The following is a 24,223-nucleotide window of genomic DNA, read 5'->3' as shown; positions in this document are numbered from 1 at the left end:
TCACCTTGATGATAACTGCCACGTGCTATTATACCATCATTTATTTCAACTCCTATTTTTACATCAGACTTAGAAATACCTTTATTAGTTTTATTACTATTAGATGTTTGAACATTTGTGTATTGATCTGGAGAAACTTCCCTTTCATCTGTGATGGTCATTTCCTTTTCTTCAGTTTGTTTATTAATCTTATGCAAGTATGTGGTGTTATTCTTAGTACAAGTTTTTGTTTTACTTTTTATAAAGCGACCTTTCTTTCTAGGTTTATTTTCACCACCACCACCATGTAACTTTATTATCTTGTCTGTCATATTGGTGATACAGTAGTTACAATATTCAAGTTTAAATAAGTTTTTATTTTTGTTCCTTTTTTTAATCAGTGTAGTTCTGTAATAAAATGGGTTAATCTGTTAATATTTATTAGTTCTTCACATTTTTCTCTTTTAAATTCTTCAAAAGTTTCAAGTATTCAAAGTTTTCAAAGTTCTCAAATTGTTCTGGCTGCCTATCACAACTCTTCTTTGACTCACCAACTAGTTCAAAAATCTAGAGGCTATTGCCTTGAGTTGCCAATAAACAGACTTTATTCTGGCTATCTATCACTACTCTTCTTCGACTCACCAATAGCGCTAAGTTTCTAGAGGCTGATGTCGTGAGTAGCCAATAAACAGACTTTTTTCTTTGCTATCTATGTCAACTCCTCTTTGACTCACCAACTAGTGTCTAAGTTCTAGTGGCTTATTGTCTGAGTTGCTCATAAACAGACTTTTTTACCTCTGCTGTCGTCACAACTCCGCTTGACTCACCAACTAGCGTAAGGGGCTAGCTAAGGCCTATTGTCATTAAGTTGTCAACAAACAGACTTTTCTCCAGAATATCTTCTGACACTTTAACAATCTGAAATGAAAAGACAATATAAATTTACAATAACATAATATGGAATGGAATAGAAGATAATTAAGATTAAATAAATAAAATATAATACTGGCATGTCATGTAGTAATGAATATCATGATTCCCATAAGGTTTTAACTGAATCATCATCATCAATTTTTAATATCTTTAACAAGTGTCACGCACAATAATTGACTTTGGAAATGACATTGACATGAATAAGTTTATGAATGAAGAAGTTTTATACTAGTAATTTGGGATGAACAACTAATATTTTACTTCATATTTTTTTTAATCTGTAAAGGTATCTTGACAATGGCTATTGTTGAAGAGATCTTGATACTGGTTATTGTTTAAATTGATTGATTGAAGATTGTTTCAGATACTTACCAGAAGATAACTGGAGGACGTACGTGATATGTTCCCAGCAATTGTCAATGATAGATTTCTGTATAACAAAAATAAAGGTCACATACAGTAAAATATTAAATCAATCGGTTTGTTTTCATAAAATACAAAATAACACAAATGTAAACATTGGGTTTAATATTGCAAAAACAAACTTAATTGTAAGACTGTGGACAGTGGGCTGCTTATGTAGGCTTATGTTTTATATTGCAAAAGCAGGCTTCATTCTAAGACCATTGTAGAGGGCGGTTTATTTATTTGTATTTATTCACCTTTGGATCGGTGGCACTCACAACATGCGGTGCGGTCCAAAAAACAAAACATAACAATTTTAAAAAAGAAACAAAAAGAAGGAAAAATGAGAAAAAAAAACAAAAAAACAAAAAAACAAAAAACTAAAAGAAAATGAAACTATATATACAAGCAACAATACAACAAAAACAGTCATTGGGAATATTTAAACGAAGACCGTTTTTCCCATGACAAGCTTAAATATCTTTTACAGAATTTATCGAATGCGTTGTAAGAAATGTCAGAGAGAGGAATAGACTCTCCTCCTAAAATAAAACTTAGTTTGCTTTCATCATTTGCATTTAAATATTGTGTCCATATGCCATAATCATTACTGAGTGTCAATTCATTTTCTAGTTTTCTTAATTCTTCTTTTCTGCTTTCGTCAAAAGCATTACAGTTCAATAAAAAATGGTTAATATCTTCAGATTTACCATTATTACATAGAGTGCAAAAGCCTGTGGTTTCGTTTGACCATTTACTTGTTTTACAGTCTAGAGGTAGGGTGTTTGATCTAGCCTTAAACTTTAGACTGGTGGTATAAAGCCTAAACTTAATTGAAAGAGTGCTGTTAAGAGAATTATTTAAAAATGTTTGATCATGGAGAGTGGGTTGTAGAATTATTTTATTATTTTTGTTTATTTATTTATAATTGTATAATAATACAGTGTCATGCATAACCATAAGCAATGATTGGAGGATGATGGATAGGCTTGAATAGAGGAGGAGGTCCATATAGGTGTAAGCTTCTTCTAGATACTTACCTGAAGATAACTGGACAATGTAGCAACACGTTTTATTGCAGTTACCATTAAAACTTCATCAATATTATTGATTTTGCTATAAAAAAATTAACAGTGTTAGTTCTGTGTATTGTTTAAATATTGGAGTTTAAAAAAAGCACATTCCCTTTGTATTGCTATTATATTTATAATTAATATATAAGATGATGCACAACTGGTTTTATGACTTTAAAGATGATATGGTTTTAAACTGAAAAGAGTTATTATTTTAATAAGTAAAAGGCATTGTAAAGTTTAGATTTAAATTTCAAACTGGTACTGTTAAGATATTTACTGAAGTAGAATATATTTTAAATAACGGAATTTGAGATTTCCAAGTTGTGGCTTGTGTAGCAATGGTTAAATGAATTATGATTACCCAAATGAACATGAATAAATGAGAAGGATGCTAACTGTAGTAAAGCCTAAGTTGCTTTTGGAAATTTCCATATACAATTCCGAAACAATACAGTGTCATGCACAACGATAACCAATGATTGGAGAATAATGGATAGACTTACAATACAGGAGGTCTATATACTGTACGTTTAAGGTTCTTCCAGATACTTACCAGAAGATAACTGGACACTGTAACAACACGTGGTTGGTTTTACTTGGCTGAAGTTTACACTGTACAGTAAAACTTCTTCCCAATGTTGTAGATTTTTCTGGAGAAAATTAAATATTAAATATTGTTTAAATATTGGAGCTTATAAAATCAAGCACATACTATTTCTATTATATTTTTTTAAATAATAAAGTTGATTGTATTATTTTAACTGTAGCATTAATTAACAATGACAAATGTTTTCCTATACTTTAACCTTACTGTTTGCTTACATGCAATGTTTTGACATTAAAACATTCCTAACAACTGTTGCCTTTTTCAGACTAGTTACCATGGAAAATAATGCTTAGTTTCTTTACCTTGAATGACTATATGTTATGGCATTGAAACAGTCCTAACTGTTGACTTCAGACTAGTTACCATGGAAATTAATGATTGCAGGATGTAATAGGATATAGGAGTGTAATCTAGCAGTACATGTTTTTTGTAAACAAAATATAATAGCAGTATATTTCTGCATGGTTATCAACTTTCCCCTATACAGAATGTAAATACACTGAGTTAAAATTTACCGGGTTGAGGGACAACATCATAAAAAAATATAGATATTTTAATTATTTGTATTTATGACATAAAAAAGTTTTTTAATTTTTATTTGAATTTCAAGTAAGTATTATTATTATACGGTACAGTAATGTATAAATTATAATATAAACACATAGGCCTAATTGAAATAATTCTACTTTTGGCCTTGGTTTACATTTCACTCAATACACAGCCTTAACTTTAATCCTTAAAATAGTATCCAGATATATTCAACAGATTTGGCTTTTTTATTTTAAATTTCATTATTAATATTTATATTAATTATTATAGTAACATGGTCAATATAGGTATACAAAAAAGTAAAAGACAGTAACAACTCAACAAAATAACGGAATCATCTTGTATCTAACCTAAAGCCTAGCTAGGCCGACATAATCTACTACAGTCCATAATATTAAATTGTTTGTATAGAGATCAGTGGCCTGGGCTAGTATTTTAGTTTAAGGCTAGCTGTGTTGCTGTACATAACATAAAACTAATACAAAAATAAAAATGAACAAGTTTTTAAACAATACGGACCGAAAAAAAAAACGGCACGAACTTATAAAAGTAAATAGAGGTCAAGGTCAACGTATTTCCTAGTACAGTACAAACATTAGTAATTCATGGCTGTTTATTCTGTAATTTCTAATCAGCTCCTCACATGGTGGTTTCACATGTGCCTGAGTTAATGAAACCAACTTAACTAACTACAATGAATTAGGCCTAGGGTACTGTATTATATTATTATTATAACCAATTATTTCTTAAACTCACCATAAAATGGATACTTGCGTCTGTCCAACAAAAATGAACGATATTCTTTATTAATGAAAACAAATATTCAAGAGAGTACTCCCACTTTATACAACTATGCTTCTCAGTTTTAGAAAATTCTCGAATTAATCTCCATCTTCAGTTTTTTTTTAAGGACAACGACAATGAGGGCGTCATCATGTTTTTAGATACCATCATAAGGGAAAGAAGCTTAAATCAATATAATAGTACAGTAGTATACAGTATATATTATACTGCATATCTATACAGTGCAGCATAGGTGAAATTACAGGATCCACATCATGTTGTAAATTTTGGGTAGGATGACGTTATAAAAAAAACCTCGAAGATGACAATTTCGGAAGATAATGAGTTGAACAAATAAATATAAGACTTAGAAGAACATTTGGCACGTAGAAGCGTGTTGCGCGCTCTTTGAAATTTGTATAACTTTGACGTAAAAGATGAAAAAACTACTTTTTAACTTCATCTGGCCATATGTTAACGTCACAACATCCGATAGGCTTGATTTTTATATGAATTCATATCTACATTTCATCAGCTTTCATAATAAATTATAATAATCAAGGTAACCTTCAATTCTGAAGAGCTGTAAGATATTTAAATTTACTGCGAAGGTGAAATTACACGGCCTACGTTATTCAAGTTTTTACGCGTGATGACGTCATTAAAATGAAGATAGTGTCAACTCATGATAAAGATAATTAATTAAGCAAGCACATACTGAAAGTTGTGCGAAATTCGAGCACACATAACCAAGATGCGCTCTGTTGAATGTGATAATCTACACAAAAAGATAACAAATCCTAATTTTTTAATTCAAGTGGCCATTTGATGACGTCAAAACATTTTGTACGTAAAATGTGTACATGAATTCATATCTACAACTCAATGGCTTCCAGAATAAGTTAAAAAAATCGGGGGTCATCTTGCATTCTGAAGAATTATTTTCATTTTAAAAAAGACCTATTTTTCACCATTTTCAGAACTTTTGTAAAATTAATGTGCGCATTTTGTCATTTTTAACGTGCTCGTATAGCGTTATTTTAAGTCGGAACTGACTCAAATTTGGTGAATGTACTAAGGATGGTGAGTAGAATGAGATTTGTAAAAAAAATTCATGTTTTTTACGCTTTTTAAGTATCGCGCGCGCAAAAACGCATTTTTGCGCAGTAATTTTTTGAAACACGCAAATGGCCTAATTCATGCTCTAAATTGATCAAAACTTAATTTTGAGCGTTTTAAATTTTTAACGCGCGATATCACGCGCATGAACCCACGTGCGCGTGCGTTTTTATTTGCTAATATTTTTACCCTTGATCTGAAGTTTACGTGTAGTGAATTTCATTAATATGTGATAATGAATTATGGAGATATGATTGATAATGTGATTTCGCAAAATGGCGTATAAATGTCGTCACGGATGAGTGATCACGCTGGAAAGCTTATTAGGATTAAGTTATATTATTTGAAAGATATTCTGAAATTTTTGTAATCATTGACATTAAACTTTTTGAGATAATTGTTACACAAAATAGTGTACAGAAACAATAAAAAGAAAAAAAAAAATAATAATAAAGATTTTATACAATAACAATAGGTGATCATTTTATTCTAAATGATCACCTAATAATAGGTAAATTGATTCAAAATAAGTAGGTTTAAACCACATAATTAAATTCAATTCAATTTCTTTTTTCAATTCAATTTCTTTATTGCTGCAAATGCCATCAAGGGCCAATATCTGCTTAAACATACATCATACAAACATATACATATTTACATTTAAAATTGTTTTTATCAAATTGTATTAATCTAGTGCTAAACAGTACAATTTTAGTAGTGTCTGCAATGGTAAATATAAATGGAAATTGTATCTTTTTTGTTTTACAGTTAAACCTGGAACATCAAAAGAATTCACAAGATCACCAAGTCCAAAGGGTATATTTTATTAGTTATCCGCTTGGTATACCAAGCGGATAACTCCTTGTTATTGTATGAGATCAATATTTTTTTTCTGTATTATTCTTCTTTCCTTCCTTCCTTTTTGTGAGTCGTGTTTCTCTAAAATGTGTAAACATAACATTTCATAACTTTGACAACATATGGGCATTTACGTGAAGTTGTGCACCTCCTATTTTTGAATGACGTCATAGTTGCGCAACGTGACTTACGCGCAATTTTATGAATTTCAATGATTGATCATAGATTAAAAACCAAAAGTCATTTAGTATTGACACTTTGACAAAATTTAAGTCATATCAGGGGCAAACTTTCTACGGATTAAAAATGGCATGTTTCACAAGAAGTTACGCGTGCACGCGCATTTAAAATTTCAAAATGCGCAAAATTAATTTCTAATCAACTTTTTACGCGTTTCTTGTCATTTTGAGCATGTCAAAAATTCCCACGGGCGCGCAATTTTTTACGCGCGCGGTGCGCACGTAGCATTAAAAACATATTTTTTTCTCTTGAATTATATTTTTCAAGCCTTTCCTAGTAATTTTGAAAACAATTTAGACCTTTTTCAGTTTAAATAACGCCATACGAACACGTTGAATTAGACAATTCGTGCGCGTTTTTTATGAAAAAGCTTAAAAAATCGTCAAAATTATGTCTTTTTTTAAACCGTCATAGTTTCTAAAGTAAACCGTTAACCGTTTATTTTTATTACAAAATCTAGAAGTTGATGAGTTGTAGATATCGGATCATGCATCAATAAGGCTAAAAAAACATTGTGACGTCATCGTATGGCCACACGAATGTAAAATATAGGATTTTTGTCTCTTTCGTTATTGCTCATCACATTCAATGGAGCGCATCACGCTTATCTGTATTCCTTTTTCTCCTACATTTATATATTGTGTAGGTCAATCAACTTTCTTTAGCATGAGATAAAAATATTTTAATTTTTATGACGTCATCATGCCTAAAAATGTTAATTACGTGGGTCATTAATTTCATCTTTACAGTAAATTTTAATCTGTAATAGCTCGTAAGAATAAAATGTGATAATCACGATTAAAACGTTTTCTGGAAGCTATTGGATTGTAGATACGAATTCATGTAAACATTTTGCCAATCGGATGTTGTGACGTCATCATATGGCCAGTTGAATAAAAAAAGTTGTATTTTCATATTTTGCGTAATAGTTCATCACATTTAAAAGGGTGCGCATCTATATTTTACGTATTCAAATTTCTTCTACACGTTAATATGTTGTTCCTGAGATAATTTCCTTCTGAAATTGCTATCTAAGTGTTTCATTTTGATACCGTCGCCATGTTAAAAATTGGAATAAATGGCGGGTCCCGTAATTTCACCTATTCTACACTGTATGTAATATGTATACAGCTTATACTGTTTGCATGTATATACTATATGACACAAAATTGACAGAATTCAGCACTAACAGCATATCATATTCTTCAGTTCTTGTCATAATGCCATAAACTTTATCTGTGTGCAATATTCCAACGTATGACGTGCACGTGGCGTTTGTCGTGGTGCGGATAACTAACTCGTCAAAGTGACGAGTTTCATGTCTAGTTTATTATTGTAACTGTAAATGACAGCCGTAGTTTAAAAATCAATTATTTTAAAAAGAAGATTTAAAGACAAATAATATAGTTATTTCAAAATATCTACCATTATATTATAACATTAGAGCTTTATGTATCACAAACATCTTGTCACTGCCAACAATTGTCAGACATTGAAAGATTATGTTACATTTAAACAATCAGAAAAGACTTGTATTTGTGAAATTAATTATTATTTTGCTTGATTTGTTGACTATACTTCAACAATTTAACTTTTTAGTCTTATTTTATTGTTAGATGAAATTCCATATTTTATTACTGCTCGTGGAAAACTTGCTGAGGAAGCATACATTGAAGCCTTGAAAGAGGGTACTGTCAAAGTCAATCTTGGAATGCTGAAAGTTATTGGACAGGAAGGAGTGGGTAAAACCTGCCTCATAAATGCCTGTCTTGGAAAGGAGTAAGTACAGTGAAATTAATATAAGAAATATGTAAAGCAGTATAAACCAATATTAATTATTATAATATTGTAGCGTTAAAAGTGACCCAAGTTACTGTTATTGATTCAAATTAAATTCACTTCAGATTTGTGGTAAATCATGTGGTTACAGATGGAATAGCAGAGATTAGAATTATAAACAGGAATTGGACAGAGGATACTGCTGATAATGGTAATAATGAATAAATTAAGCATTATTACTCTTTCAATCATAACATGCAACAGATTAAGTCTCCTCCTCTTCACTTACAACAATAGTTTGAGATATAGAATGTATACTACCAGAGCATGTCAAAGGTCAATATAATATTTTGGGTCATTTTCTACGAAAAGTTTTTATTTGAGTCCTATTTAAATTTATGTAGGTCAAAGGTAAAAAATGCCAAAAATCTTATTTCGCCCATTTTTTGACAAATTTTTTCATAGAACAAACAATATATATAATAATTTGACACTAACATTATTCATTTAAGCAAGATGAAGAAGATACGACCATTTTCTTTTCAATCAAAATATTCAAATTGAGGTCAGAGTCAAAGATGAATTTTAGAAATTTGACAACATGGACTTTTATAACCAGCATGTTTCAAATGTTCATAAAACACATGTTTACACTTCCCATCCCCATGATTTGCACACGAAAATACATAGGGAACTGAGATTATGAGTAAAGAACATACAAAACATTGTTATTAGAATAATAGAGAGATAGAAAACTACGATATACACAAACACACTGTTTTTTTTCTGCAGGTAATCCTAAAAAACAGTATACAAAATGTTGCAACGATGAACTGAATGCAAAGGTAAGTTCAAATATAAAAGTATGTCAACAATAATGTCATGTGAACATAAATAAACAAAAAGTGCCTGTTATTGCAAACCAGCCAAAACTGGAAGCTTCTTTGTGATGAATCCTTTTATATTTAAATTCTCCATTAAAAACTAATTTAGTTTAAAGAGTAAAGTTTGTGGCTTTTCACTTTTTTTATTTAACTAATAAATAAAGTTTGTTTTATTAGAAGAAGAATAATGAAGGAGCTCAGAATACTAAACGTAAGTTTTTGTAGTGTAAATATGTATGTGTAAACATTTCACAGTTTTGTGTTTATAAAAATGTTTAAAACTGTCTTTAATGTATCTTTTTTAATTTAATGAAAATTCAATTGTTTCACTCAGAAATGAATACAGAGACATCAATTCAAGAGAAGCAAGATGTGAGTACAGTACTATATATATATATTATAAAATTCCATGTTGTCAAATTTCTAAACAAAAAACACTCTCCGTGTTGTGTCATTCTCATACAGAGTGTTTTTTGTTTCCCCGACGTACTGTTTACCACAAATATTACAGTATATGAGATAAATGACGTTTTTGGTTAAACAATTAATTGATTGAAAAATGCGGCCAGTTTGGTATACTCTTAAATTTTTCAGTAGAATCAACCAAATGAACAAGTTTTGCAAGATTTGCTGCAAAGGTGACTGCCCATTAGAGTTAATTTTACTCTTGAATTTGGATCTGACTAATATATCACGAAGGTTGGGGGGTCTACGAAACGCAATAATGGGTGGTTCCGGAAAAACAGTCCTGAGACGTTCTGTGGACTGTAGAATTGACATATGTTTCTCAATAATAGCCCGTAATGGAGGCAACCTAGGGTGATAGGTTGTGACCAATGGCACTCTGGTCAAATTTGGCTGACGTGGTTTGTACGTCGGTGTTTGACATCGAGGATATATATATTTATTTAAATTTTAAATCAACTGACAGAGATGAAAACCTCCACTAAAATGTCATAATAATGATGATAATTACTCAGGTGGCCCCGGCTTAATATATTAATAATTAGTGTTTTGACCTTTCACACGTTCTTGTATTAAACTTTTATTTTATATGATCGTTTTATTATATTTTATTGAATGTTTTATATTTTCTTTTAGTTTAATGTGTGAAAATTAAATAAATAATACACAAACAACCAAATGCACAGTAGAGTAGGTGCACAGTACAGTATGTTAAAATATTACCAAACATTATTTATAAAAAAATTGATAGAAAAATAGTTATTTTGTTTTATTGTATTGTATGTGTCAGGTTGACAAGACAATTTCTGCAAAAGGTATGTAACTTTCTTTTCTAGTCAATAAACCTAATTGAAATTTGTTAAAACGTGTGCTGCAAACTTGATTTTACTGGGCTTTACTTACCATGAAACGAGAATAAACTTGTAATAAAATAATAATAATAATAATAATAATAAAATTACTGATTGTAAAGATGAAGACTACAACAATGATGGTAATGACAATTACAAAATAATGATAATGATGACAGTTACAATGATATTAGAGAGGACAATCAATGACAATAATAACAACAAATATAGTGAGTTACATTTCTTATTTGATCCAACAATTGTATAAAAAAAACTATGCTATTTCAACTATAGATACTGCAAATATTTCATTTGATGCCAACCGGCAGTTAGATAAAGATGTAATTAAGGAAATTAATGAAAATAAGGGGGAAACCTGTGAAGATACGCTAAGGATCTGGGATCATGGAGGACAATTGATATACCATGGTATAACTCGGGTAATTTGGATTTTTTAAATTTATTTTTTTTATTAATATTTCACTCAGAGGCTCCTCGCAAGGCACAGCCTTAGTCTTGAGGAGTCTCTGCAACATATAACAAATTTAAGCTTAACAAAAGAAGGTGGAAAAATATAAGAAAAAAAATCTAATAAAAAATCTTTCGGAATCAACTGTAAAATTTAACGCAGTTAAATAAAATTATATTTTGCTTATTTGAAAGAGTAGTTGATTCAAAATAAAAATATTACATAAAATTTGATTGTTATAATTGAAAGTAGAGTCTTGGCCAAGTAAATATTTAACAATTTTGTCAACACTAGTGAGTAGTTCATGTCTTTGAATAAAGAATAAAGGACAAAGCAAAAGAAAGTGAAATGGGTGCTCAGAACCAGTACCACATCAAACAAATTGAAGAAGCAGCTAAACCATTACATCTATATTATATTATAATTTGAGTAAGGGAAAAATGGTTTGTTATTGTAGAACTCGTTAGTGAGTGAACGGATGATGCCCTAATAAATATCGCTGTTATGTGTATTACATGTAGTAGTAATTGAATATTTTTGATTGCGATTTTAAAGCAGTTTTAATGTTTCGATGAAAAACATTTTACTATAACACACACAATACAACTAGGTCAACAGGCCCATGGTACTCCATATGTTATGGCCGGTCGTCGACATTGTTCTTCATAATAGAGATGATTTTCACAAAGCAAGCTGGCGATGGATTTCTGAAGGTGCTCAATAATTAATTGATTAAAAAAAGTTTTACGTTTTTAAAAAATATCGATTTTTTACAATTGCATGCTTACATGATGGTATAGACAACCCGTGAGCAGGTTGAAACAATTTTGAGGCTAACCACAAGTCCATTGGAATATACATACAACACTGCAAATAATAATTATATCTGGAGTAGCTATCCCCACAACACAAACGTATACCGCAGAAGGCGGAATTTTCTTAGTCATAGAAGTGAGAGTTTAAACTATTAAATCCAAGACGAATTCTAGTATGTATTGATTTTTTGTCAAATTTAGGAACAGTGAACATGACTGAAGTTTTTTTCTTAACATTATACAAGATAGATTTCTTCAGATCCTCATTACATTCATTCCAAAAGATACAATAGTAGTAGCAGGAATAAATAACTATTGATAAGTTTTTGTTCGACGAAAAAGAGGTTTGATATTTCTAACATTTCAAAGATCATAATATCTTATGTCAGTAAGATTGATTAAGGATTTTTAAAAAGGTGTCATATTATTGATAATTTTATAAAACAAGCAAAGCCTCAAGAAGCCTGGAGAAAGTCTAAAATGGTTGAAGTAAACTATGCTTAAGTACATACAGTATAGTAATTTACCACACAAACAAAAAAATTATCGAAACATGTGAAGAATGTGAAGAAACAGCTTTTGGGATATTCTGTTGTTTGTTTAAAACTTATAGCGCGAGACATCTCCCTGCTATAAGTTACAGTATTTTTTAATATGTACAACAGTACATGTTAGGCGTCTTCAATAATTATTAATATTAGTAAAATATAAAATACTATTATTGTTTTAGGTTGTTGAATTTACTATCATTATTTTTTTTTTGCCTTTGCAAAAAATTACACCATCCTACAAATTAACTAGAATAACAGAATATTCCGAACCGAATGCTAATTTATTAATGTTTTATTTCTTGCACATTTTTAATCTGTCCTTTTGATAATTTCTTTTCGTTTGTAACATTTAGTATATTTACTTTAAGCATAGTTTACTTCAACCATTTAGTCTAATTCTGGGCTTCTTTTATGACATTTTTAAGAATAAATAAAAGTGATTTTAAAAGCTGGACCAGTTTTGGCCTAGCCGGATCTGTTTTGACGGCTATTGTAATGACAAATTTGGTCATGTCGGACCAGTTTTGGCCCCTGACCAACTTTAGCGTTACAGACCAACTTTGTATGTTGTTTTTATTTTTGTATATTTTTTTAATTGTTATTTTGCGAAATTGTAAGCTACATCCTTAACATTAGTGGTTCATTGTAAATACTATTTATTCTTTTATAATATACAGTATTTATATACATATGACAAAATTATTTGTTACAGATCTTTATGACTTCAGAAGCACTTTACATTGTAGTGTTCGATCTCAGTAAAGACATTAATGCTCATCCTACTGTCGCTGATTCTACTGGAGTAAGTCTTTGACCACTTACTGTATTTTTTCTCCTTATTTTATTATTTTATTTAAACAGTTCAATTTTTCAATTCTTTAAGCTTAGTCATTTTTCCTAACTATACCTTTTTTTTTTAAACATACACTCTCAAGTTCTAGAAGTTCTTTTTTTGTTTATCTGTAATAAGGACTTTCTATGTATTTGCATTATAAAGAGTTCGCTTTTCAAACATATCAATTAGATAAAGTGGAAAAATAAATTTTTTTTTTCATTAAGAAACTACACAAGCAAATTACAATTTGATTAATCAAGACATAATTAAGATGTACAGTAATGTGAATCTTCTTTTTTTTGAAAGGAACATACACATCATTGGTCCAATCTTCAATTTATATTATCTTTCATTCTGACGGTTTATTCTCATAGTCGTGATGTGAAGAAAAATATGGAAAAGGGAGTTCACCAACCAACTATCCTTATTGTGGGTACACATAAGGGTGAGCTTGGTGAGACTGAAGAAGAACAAAATGCTGAGGTTAATACTGCTTTGCTTTCTATATAGTTGTATATTCTAAAACACTTTCATATAAGGTTTATCATACAAAATTGTTTTAAATTTTATTTTAAATATAACCACCTTATTGACCTATGTCTAAATGATTGTAAACCCAATTTTGTCTTTGTTTACAACCAGGCACAGAAGGTGTTTGGAAAGATTGAAGATGCAATCAAAGATACACCATATGCAAAACATGTATTGCAATACTTTGCTATCGAAAACAAGCTACAAGATACTAAAGATAAGAGCTTTAGTGATCTCAAAGAAGTTATTGATGACCTTATGACAACGTTGGAAAAGCCTGTTCCTTTAAAGTGGATGCGTTTTCGATGTGATCTACAGAATCTGAGGGAGGAAAACCTATTCTGTCCATTTAAAGAGGTAAATTTTATTTGTCATTATTCCTCAGTGCTTAGTTTTGTTCCTTTACTTTGGAAATAATTGTGTAGGAAAAACCATCAGCCAGTTAATAATTGATGAGACTGAAGAAATGAAACAGGATAAGGTTAATATAGCCTCCCGTCGTATCTCCTCCATTTTTAGTTTAAACAGGGTATTTATTCATTAGTAAAATTTAAATTCATCCAATTTGATATTTTTCCAGTATAATTTAAAAGAAAAAAATATTCTATCTTGAAAACAAAAATATTGAACTGACAGGTCAAGTTCAATATTGAATATCGAAATGTGGCAGGCTATAGGCGCTTGACCTTTGACAAGATCGCCTAAAATTTATAAATTTAAACCTACAATACTTAGTATTGTATATTCAGGAATAGCCGCTCCATAATCTCTTTGCTTTTTTTTCCTTATATCTATATTTTTATATTATGAAATTTATACTAACAAATATCATTTTATTAATATTATAATCATAACAATAATCACAAATACGTATAAAATAATATAAATTAACCATAAATCCATGGATTAACCAATTTATTGCATGATAGTTGATTGATATACAATATCATTACATCCAACTACCATCTTCATCTTCCTATCTATAATATACGTAACATCATTTAAATATAGGTCTAAATCACACTTCTGTTTCTATTAATTTTAAGTAATTGCCAATTCAAGGCAATATCAAACCATATTTGCAAAATAATAATTTCATTAAAAATTGAATGAATTAAAATGCAAGATTTAGACACAATTTTCTAGTTTATACTTTTATCAAAAACAAAATTTGATTTGAATAAAATAAAATAATTTCTGTATCATAATAAAACAAAAATGAAAAAAAAAACAAACAAAATAGAGAAAGAAGTTAATTTATGATTAATTAATAATTATATTTTGAAGTTTTAAAGCATGATAACTTGCCAAACCCATAGCCAGGATTTTTACAGGAGGCAAAGAATGTCATAAACCTCTTTTCATACTTCCTATGCTGGTCTCTAGTTGAAAAGGGTTCGGAAAAAAGGAAGATTGTCGAAGCCTCAAACCTCTCTTGGCTACGGGCTTGCTTGCCTCAGTGTTTGCCTATGGACAAATTAAGTCATCATTGAATATTGACTGCATGATAGGAATACCAACAATGTACTTGAAACATTGCATGCTGGATAAGACAAAAACAGTAATAAATGGCATGCCTAAATTAAAAAACTGAATTTTAATATTGTGTTCAAATTTGTCATTCTTCATTTCTTTTTAGATCAAAACGCTGGCTAGTAAGAATGGTATTAACGAACAAACACAGCTATCACACCTGCTTTACTTCTTGTTCGATCTGGGTGAAATTATTTACATGCCTGACAAAGACTTACTACGAGATCAAGTGGTGTTAGATCCAATGGAGTTTGTTAAAATTGTCACAGCATTTGTTACTGTTGTTCCTCCAAACCTTCCAGTAAGTATACTTAAAGTTTAAGCCTATAGGCATAATTAGGCCTACAGTATATGTTACTGTACTTGCTGGTGTTGGGATCACTATCAACTCTGTCACTGAGTATATTACAGATATTTGTTTTAAATTGTTGCCTTTACTTACAGTACAACTATTATTTTAGCTATTTTAGATTATTTTGAAATTTTTTTCTTTTTTATCGGACCCCTCTACAGGATGTTATGTGTTAACTTTTTGCCTCCAGTTTTCACTTGTGAATGTTGGCAAATGTTAATTTGTGTATATTTTGTATAATAATTATTTTTAAAAATGATTAATAAATATTAATTCAATCTTTCAGTTTATTCATTTTATGTATCTTCATCAAAACATTATTCTATAAGAATTTTGTGGAAAAAAAACCCCATAATCGGGTATTCGGAGCTTTCCCCTTAGACCAACCTCTTTCCCATTAAAATATTGGTTTACTTTTCTTTTCTTTCCTCCTGCTTCTCCTTTGCCACCTGTGAAATATACTGTATACAGAAACACATGATGATATTAACATTTGTGGTGTTTTTTTTTTAGAAGCCCATGTATAGAGACGCTTTTAAAGACCTTGAAAAAGGCATATTGGCAAAAGACTTGTTGCGTAAATTATGGAATATTGACATTGGCAAGCATAAACTTGACATTGACAAGCATGAGTTCCTTGTAAAACTGATGATTGAATTAGGTTTCATTTGTAAGAGGGAAACCAGCAGCCAAGACAGGGCAAGTATATCTACAGTAGTACAATATTTTTACCAGTACAGTAACTTTGCGTATACAAAATAGGCACATGAAAAAAAGAAAAAAAGAAAAAGATGGGAGGAATAGGAATACACTGTGGAATGTAAACTCTTTGCCCCTTAAAAATATATTTTTGATCAACATAGACAATTACCAATTAAAGTAATCTTCATGTTAAACAGCTTTTTTGCAAAATACAAAAACATCTAATCAATTACTCGCCCCACTCAGTGCATTCTTTATTATTCCATCAATATCACTTCGACATTTGACCCCTTGCAACAAAACACATTGATAAACTTTACAGTACATATGATATGATCTTTGGTTTTAAATGGTACTTTTTTAATTACTAGTCTCAGGAAATGCAGTCATTCTTTGTGCCACTTCGCCTTGCCTTTAACGCATCAAGTGAAGTGAAACCAGTGCCTGATGATTCACAATCTATCAGTGTCTATTACGACTTTAAAGGATATCTGCCAGATGTATTGTTTCCATATATGATTATTGAATTCCTGAACAACTTTCAAAAGAAAGGATGTGACCCAAAACTAAGATGTAATCATGCAGAACTTTACTTTGACCAATTTCATCATGTGACTTTATCGCTTGTCAAATTCGTAACAAAGAAAGATGAGAGACCGTTCTTGTTAAAGGTGAATTAATAATATTTTATTTTATTAGAAATCTGTTTGTGCAAAAGCATTTTTTTAACAGCTGCAAAGTTACCTCTGCCAAGGAGGTTATGTAGTCGATCGCGTGTGTGTGTTTGTCTGTTACACCAAACTCACATTCACAAGGTTGTAGTGAAATTAGCCTGATCACACACAGCATTAAGACACAAAAATAAAAAATATATATATTTTCGAGAGAAATCTTATGTAGGGGAATTTTACAGTAGGCGGAGGTATGCACTCTCAGAGTGCCTTTCTAGTTTATATTGTAACACTGATTTTATCTTGTTTTTAAATTTTTTGTCAGTATTGTACATCTGTTAAATATAATAAATATAAAACATGACAACTATTTTTTCTCTAAAGGTGACAATTAAAAGAAAAAGTGATCTTCAAAAACTACGTAAGGTAGAACAAGAACCGGACTCTGAAGCATGTAAACAGGTATCGTATAATAATAAAATGATTTAACATTTGAACACAAAATGATCTTTCATTTGTAAGTGTGATATTGATTAATAATTCTATTATTAATAACAATATTGATATAGCAGTAATAATAATAATTACAATTATTTCTTTTTGGTTATCCGCACTTGGCGGATAACCCCTTGTTATTTTAGTTTTTTTTGTTTTGAGTGGGTTCGTCATACTTTTATTAAGATACTCTGTTATAAACATATAAATATATAATGTTGTAATTTTTTTGACAATATTATTTCTCTCATTTGTATGTTACAGTGTTAAAATAGTTTCAATAAATAATTATATGCCTATACTGTATATACATAAGATGATCGATTTCGATCATAGGCCACATTTACCTTCATTTACATTTTAAAAAATACATTTAATTAAAATATATAAATAACAAAATGACAATAAAAAGACAATAAACGATTGTAGGTATTGTAAAGAAGCTGATGCAATTTTAAGAGTGTGCACTGCTGGTTCAATAAAATGATTAGTTTATTGTGTGTTGTAAATTGTCAATTGTAGTTGGCTGTTGTTTAAATCAAAATTCAATTTATATATCAGGTATTGTCAACAGTTGAAAAGTCATTTCAGCCTTCTCAAGATGGTGGTAGAAGAGGTATTCAATTTGACAGATGCATTCCTTGTTGTTGTAGTGATAAATCAGAAAAGAAGCATATACAATTTCTTGAGGATTTCCAGTATGAAATGTTGCCATGCAATGGAGATGGCATGGATGTTAAACGTTACAAACGGCTATTTGAAGGTAAAGAGACTACAAGAATAAGCAAAAAATATTGTACTTTGATCTTCAGACTTTTCTGGCTTTAGGTCGTGTTTCCATTTTATAGTATTTTACTGTTGGTGATTAAGTTTACAAAAGGGTGTATCCACAGCACAGGTAATTTGACCAATTACAAGTGACAAATTGGATTAGATCAGATGCGCTGTTACTAACTGTGATAACAAAATGTGATTACTATAGTTTTTATTTATTACAGAGAAGCAAACAAAATCAAAAAGAACAAATGCAGACCAAGGTAATTGATGTAAAATAAGATTTAAAATAAATAGATTAAAAATACATTACCTACTTGAACCTTTGATATTGCTCTGTCATAGCGTGCATCTTAGCACACAGAATCTACAATTTATCTACTATCTATTGAAAGAATTATTGCCAATTTATTTTGTTATATTATTGTTAATGGTGTAGATTAGGTGTTTTTGAGTAATACCACTACTACTTCATAAAGAAATCACCCATCCACAGCAAGATTTCTGAAATGGAAGATTGCTAATAATACCTGCGGATAACTTAATTAGAGGTAGAATTTTTCTGCAGTAAATCCCTCCTTTCCTGCAAAACAAGGTGCAATATTATACAGATATTGACTGCTTAGAGGTTAAATATAAGATTTGACATCCCTGAGGGAATGATATTATGTTCGAGGGAAATATATATTCCCCGAGAACATAATATCATTCCCGAGGGGATGTCAAATCTTATATTTAACCGATATAAAAGGCGATATCTGTATGCAACAATATTTTTTATTTTGTTTCTAGATGAAATTAAGCCAACAAAATTAACAGAAACAGACCAAGGTAAGTCTTAGAAAAAATAAATTAAATTTGACAGTTTTGCTTTTGATATTCTGCATGATCTGAATGGGAATAAACATGTTGAGTACAATATGTATGGGATGGGAATGTGAGTAGAAACTGACTTTTAATATTTTGTCAAGATAAAGATTAAAAAATGTATTGTCCCCCAAAAACATGAAAATGATTTAAAATAGTTTAATAAAGTTATTCAGTTATGTAAAAAAAAAACCAAAAAAAAATTATTATTTCACTTGTAAAAAGAAACGGTTAATTTCAACCAAAATGCTTTAAATTACATTTTTTTCAGGTAAATCATTTTTTTCCCGATCCAGTTTTTGGTCAAAGTGAATTATACAATAGCTATTACAAAAATAGCATGTTAAACAAAAAATTGAAAAAAAAAATGTTGTGGGGTGGGGGGACAATATATCTTTAAATGGTTGAAAAATACCAATGATTTAGTGCATTTTATGTAACAAAAAATACTGTAACTGTAATTATAAAATGTTACAAGCAACATTATCACAAGAATCAATACAATATTACCATTAACAGTCTGCTGATTCTACCTACTACAATTTGTTTTAATGCTTAAAGCCCCCTTCCCTACGTTTTTTAGATCTAATTTAAGATCACAAACTATATTTAATGTACAAATAATACTATATGGTCCTATTGCAATAACTTTTTTCGTCTTTAAACGGTTAAAAATGTGAAAAATAAGTCGATTCTAATAATTATAGCGGCCCGCTATAAATCCCAAAATGCATTGCGCGCGGATTGATATTTTTGTTTTTCACCTGTAATTCGCCCACTTTTCGATCGATCGTGAGGCCAAAACAAATGGAAGACTCCTAACTTTTCAGCGAAAATACCGGGTTTTCCCCAATTTGTATCAACGGAGTCTGGCAAAAATAGAAAGACAATTAATGCAGCAACTATACAACGTCAGGCTAGGTATATAGCTAGCGTACGATGTTCGTACGTTACCGATGTTTACCAGCTAGGCCTACAAAACTAAGCCTAGCTAGGCTAGGCCTAAGACCGTCCACAAGAGGTCGATCGCCGCGAGCTACTTAGTAGTGCATTGTTTCTCACTTTTTATCATAATTTACCATAAAACGTACATTTAAGACAAGGAATGACATGGTTTAATGTTTTTAAAGTGATATATATGTATTATTTTCCAAAAAACGTCCAAAATTGCAGGGAAGGGGTCTTTAAACAAACTATTGAAGAATAATAGTTCTTGTTGAAATAAAATAATCTTATTTTAAATGAACAAAACAAAATCAGTTCTTTTTATTATTGTATGTGAATTAAATACTATAGTGAGGGAGTATAGCAACCAACTGGAAAAGCATACACAGGACTGTTTATATTGCTTATTGTTGGTTGGGTGATTTAGCAACCCAGATCAATTTTATTTTCTTTTTATACTGGCTGATAATTCTACAGTTTACAATCCAGGATTACACAATTCTGAATCAATTTTTTTTGGCAGTGTAAAATTGTATAACTGTCAGGCGCAGATTTACGCACGGGCTAAACCGGCTCCCTCTAAAATTTAACAGCCATATCTTTTTTAAAGAAAATATAATATTTTTATTTTTCGACTGATTGTTTTTATCATTTATGAAATAAATCCCCTGCTGGATCCCTGACTGTTATTAGAATGTTGTATTCTCTTTTTTGGGGATTGTGATAATAGTATTGATGATAGATAGTTGTAATAAATATAATACATTTTTACAGTTGACAGCAATCAATTGGAAGACAAGTTCAACAAGTTAAATGATGATCTAAGTGAAGTCTTTATGAAGTTGAAGAGAAGATATCTTTTTTTGAGATGTTGTCTCTTTGAGCACATTGAATTACAGGTCCTTGCATCTCAAAGTAGTATAGCAAAGAGTTTATTCAATGAACTCTATGCTAAACAATGTATCAAACCTACTGACGTCAGCCTTTTGCTAGAGGTTGTGAAACTATCCGAAAATAAGTATGCAGAAGATCTTGTAAAACAGTATATGGAGGACAACAATGTTCAAAATGTTGATGAACAAAAGCTGTCCCCGTACAGGAAAAGATTGTGCCGGGCATTGACACAGTTTGACCCAAATGAGTTAAACAAAGTTAATGCTTCCTATGAAATGGAATCATTAACCATTTGGGATGTAGTTTTTGCACTAGAAAGCAAAAAAAAGTTAGCAGATGAATCACAAAAGGAGAGGTTAGCTGAGCTTCTTGGAGCAATACCAAAGGAAATACTATGTGCTGGTATGTATATTGTATCTTATTTTAACATGTTTCAAACAATATTTACATGCACAGTATTATATAGATAGATTAAATCTATTACATAGCATCTAAAATAGATTCCTATCATTTGATTGGTCGAATGTGGGTCATGTGATAAAAACATGGGCAAAAAATGTCTTCACCCATTGAAAGGAAAAAAATTAGTTTCTTATCTTGTTTGTATCTGCTAAACTTTTTTTTTTGGCTTTTAGATTCATGAGAAATTTGACTTTTATTCTGTGAAGCAAGTACCATTACATGCAAGAGAGTCAAAACAGTTTGAAATAAAGTAAAATAATAAAGGGAGGGAGTCCTAATATCTTGTGTAAAATCAAATAAGTACAATTGTATTGTATTGTACTAACCCAGTACCAAAGTAAAGCCTATTGTATGAATTACAAATGTGTGTGATAATATCCTGTTTTTAAATCGTTTATATGAGATTGGAAGAGTTAGCTCATGACCTTTGAAAACCTAAAGCTGTCGAAATAAACAACAATGCTGTTAAGTAAATAAATATGCAAAAGTAAACAGTCAGAGATAAATGCCACTTAAATCTTTAATAAACTACCGTGTAAAAAGTTATGATAGAGTTTGATGGTTTAATGCCATGTATATACATATGTATATTTTTATAAATGTATGCTATAATTTGTTCTCTGATAAATTTGATTATGATTATAAAACACTCTGACAAAAATTGAGGCAAGCCATTATGATTTTCTATTTCAAACTTAATTTGTTCATCTTCAGGTATTTTATTACATGAAGAAACACAATGAAAATCACAATTACAATTTGAAATATTATTCATGATGGATTTCCTAGCCTTTTAGCATTTCATAATATCTTCAGATACATATTTTATGAAATAATGATCACTATAACCATGGAGAAATAATAGAACTTAAAGTTAGATAAAGTTTTCTAAATACAATTTTTATATAATTGTAGTTTTAATATTAGAATATTTAACCTGTATTTGATTTTGTGAATGCCACAAAAACCAATAGCATTTTGGGATACAAGTTGCAGAAAACATTTTTCATAGATAATTTAGATATTTTGTGTAATCAAATGGTAGTACTAATAACATAGACATTCCAATGCTGCAGAGGACATAACAAATTAATAAGACAGTTTAATATCGACCTACACAATTAAATAAGTAAACTATATTTTTTACCCATTCATAAATTTTAATTATTCATAAGTTTTAATTATTATCTATAAATATGTTTTTAATAAATCTCTAAATTGTTTGTTGTTGACCACTTGGGCTATTTTATTTCTTAACAATGACAGTTATCACATCATATAGATGTATAAGTATAGGTATGGAAGGAAAAATGAATGATTTTTTACATTTAAAGTAACAACCGAATATGGAAAACTACACATTAACCATAAAATGGTTAAATCCATTGTCCATTTTCAAAGTTGTTTTTATTATTTTTGCTATTTTTTATATTCTGGTGGGGAAACAAGCAGGGCTTATCAACATACGTTCTGCAGTGAATTTTATATGGACTGCGAAGAGCTACTGCTGAAAAAAATAGCTTTTTTTTTCAAGTGTTACTGTGTGTGAGCTAGACCAGGCTGTTATGACTCTGCTTGATCTGACCCACAAGATTATTTTGAAACCCCTGACATACTACAGTATGAATTTGAATTTGTGATCCAGGCAATTCATACTGTCCGATTATTGTCTGTATTTTGTGAATTAACCTAACAAATTATATTATCATAATAATTGTTATTATCCATGATTGATTGATTGATTACAATACAAAAATATTGATTCCAAATTATTGATTTCAGTTTGAGAAATCTTTCATTTAACAAAGCCATATACATGGTTGCAGTCGCGTGCTCAAATTTGAGTTAGTGTTTACCGACCAACCAACATAGTGAGCTAAAATCTGCTGTTGTTTTTGATTGTTTATTCAACTGTATTTCCTGCTGTAACAGTGTTTTTATTCATTTTTCAATTATAGTCAGTATAATTCAATTAATAGTCAGTATTTTTTTATTATATCATTACTGTAAATAATCAATGTATATATTTTATAATTAATATTTTTTGTAAAAATCACTGTCACTGAGACATCTCTGAGAGTGCATATACCTGTGTGTGTATGCGAATTTGGTGTAATGGTTATATGCCTTTCAACTAACAATAGTATCAGTTGACTAACAATAAAACAGCAATGCCAAAATACAAACGGGTGAATTTGAAAAGAAGTAGGTTTTTTAAAACTACTCATATTAAAAAACCTGTATATTGAATCAAATTATGTTTTCAAATTACAAATCACAAATTATAACTCTTGCCTGTTGTACAAAAATGAAGTTTTTTGGACAAGTAGTTCTCAAGAAAATGCAATTTCAGTTTACTTTTTACTTTAAGACTGCTCACTACACCGGTTTGTGAAAATTCTGTCCTATCTTTAACACTAGCAGGTCTGAAAATAATTCTAAAAAGTGGTCCAGAATTGGGACTGTGATCCGGATTTTAGGAGCGCTAGAGTGATGACAAACAAACACACAACATACTTGGCCAATTTTCAATTTGGCCAAGTAACAAAGTAAATACAATACTTGGCAAAATTTTATTTTGCCAAGTAACAAACAAACGCGATCGATTGCATATACCTCCATGGTTGAGGTAAATAAAAGGTATCATTCACACAAACTAGGTTCCCAATAAAAAGCATTGCAAAGACATGCACACATAAGAGAGATGATCCGTTTTGAATATTCAGATTAAGATTGGAAAAAAAGCGCAAACAAATAAAAATGCCTAAAACAGGGTATAATATTACATTAGTTTTTTCG

At 30.1% G+C, this 24,223-nt stretch overlaps 2 protein-coding genes across 2 annotated transcripts; one reads left to right on the top strand and one right to left on the bottom strand.

The window, feature by feature from the left end:
* Positions 1-889: 889 nt before the first annotated feature.
* On the bottom strand, positions 890-3,463 carry LOC144837004 (uncharacterized). The gene is made up of 5 exons (XM_078691969.1): positions 3,364-3,463; positions 2,947-3,043; positions 2,358-2,433; positions 1,285-1,342; positions 890-897 (listed from the first exon to the last, which is right to left on the bottom strand). The coding sequence occupies exons 1-5, from the start codon at positions 3,461-3,463 to the stop codon at positions 890-892; spliced, it is 339 nt and encodes a 112-aa protein (XP_078548095.1).
* Positions 3,464-9,552: 6,089 nt separating this feature from the next.
* On the top strand, positions 9,553-23,091 carry LOC144838116 (uncharacterized). Its single transcript, XM_078693475.1, has 13 exons — positions 9,553-9,584; positions 10,468-10,492; positions 13,076-13,165; positions 13,505-13,681; positions 13,841-14,086; positions 15,369-15,563; positions 16,128-16,313; positions 16,688-16,987; positions 17,372-17,449; positions 18,044-18,245; positions 19,049-19,087; positions 20,843-21,364; positions 21,598-23,091. Coding segments are annotated over exons 1-13 (2,070 nt in total). The 5' UTR covers positions 9,553-9,582; the 3' UTR covers positions 21,606-23,091.
* The last annotated feature ends 1,132 nt before the right edge of the window (positions 23,092-24,223 follow it).

The sequence above is a fragment of the Antedon bifida genome, chromosome 3, assembly GCF_963402885.1.
Source record: "Antedon bifida chromosome 3, ecAntBifi1.1, whole genome shotgun sequence".
NCBI classification, from domain to species: Eukaryota; Metazoa; Echinodermata; class Crinoidea; order Comatulida; family Antedonidae; genus Antedon; species Antedon bifida.
Note: the sequence above shows the minus strand (reverse complement) of the source record. Positions and strands in the feature narration are given on the sequence as shown.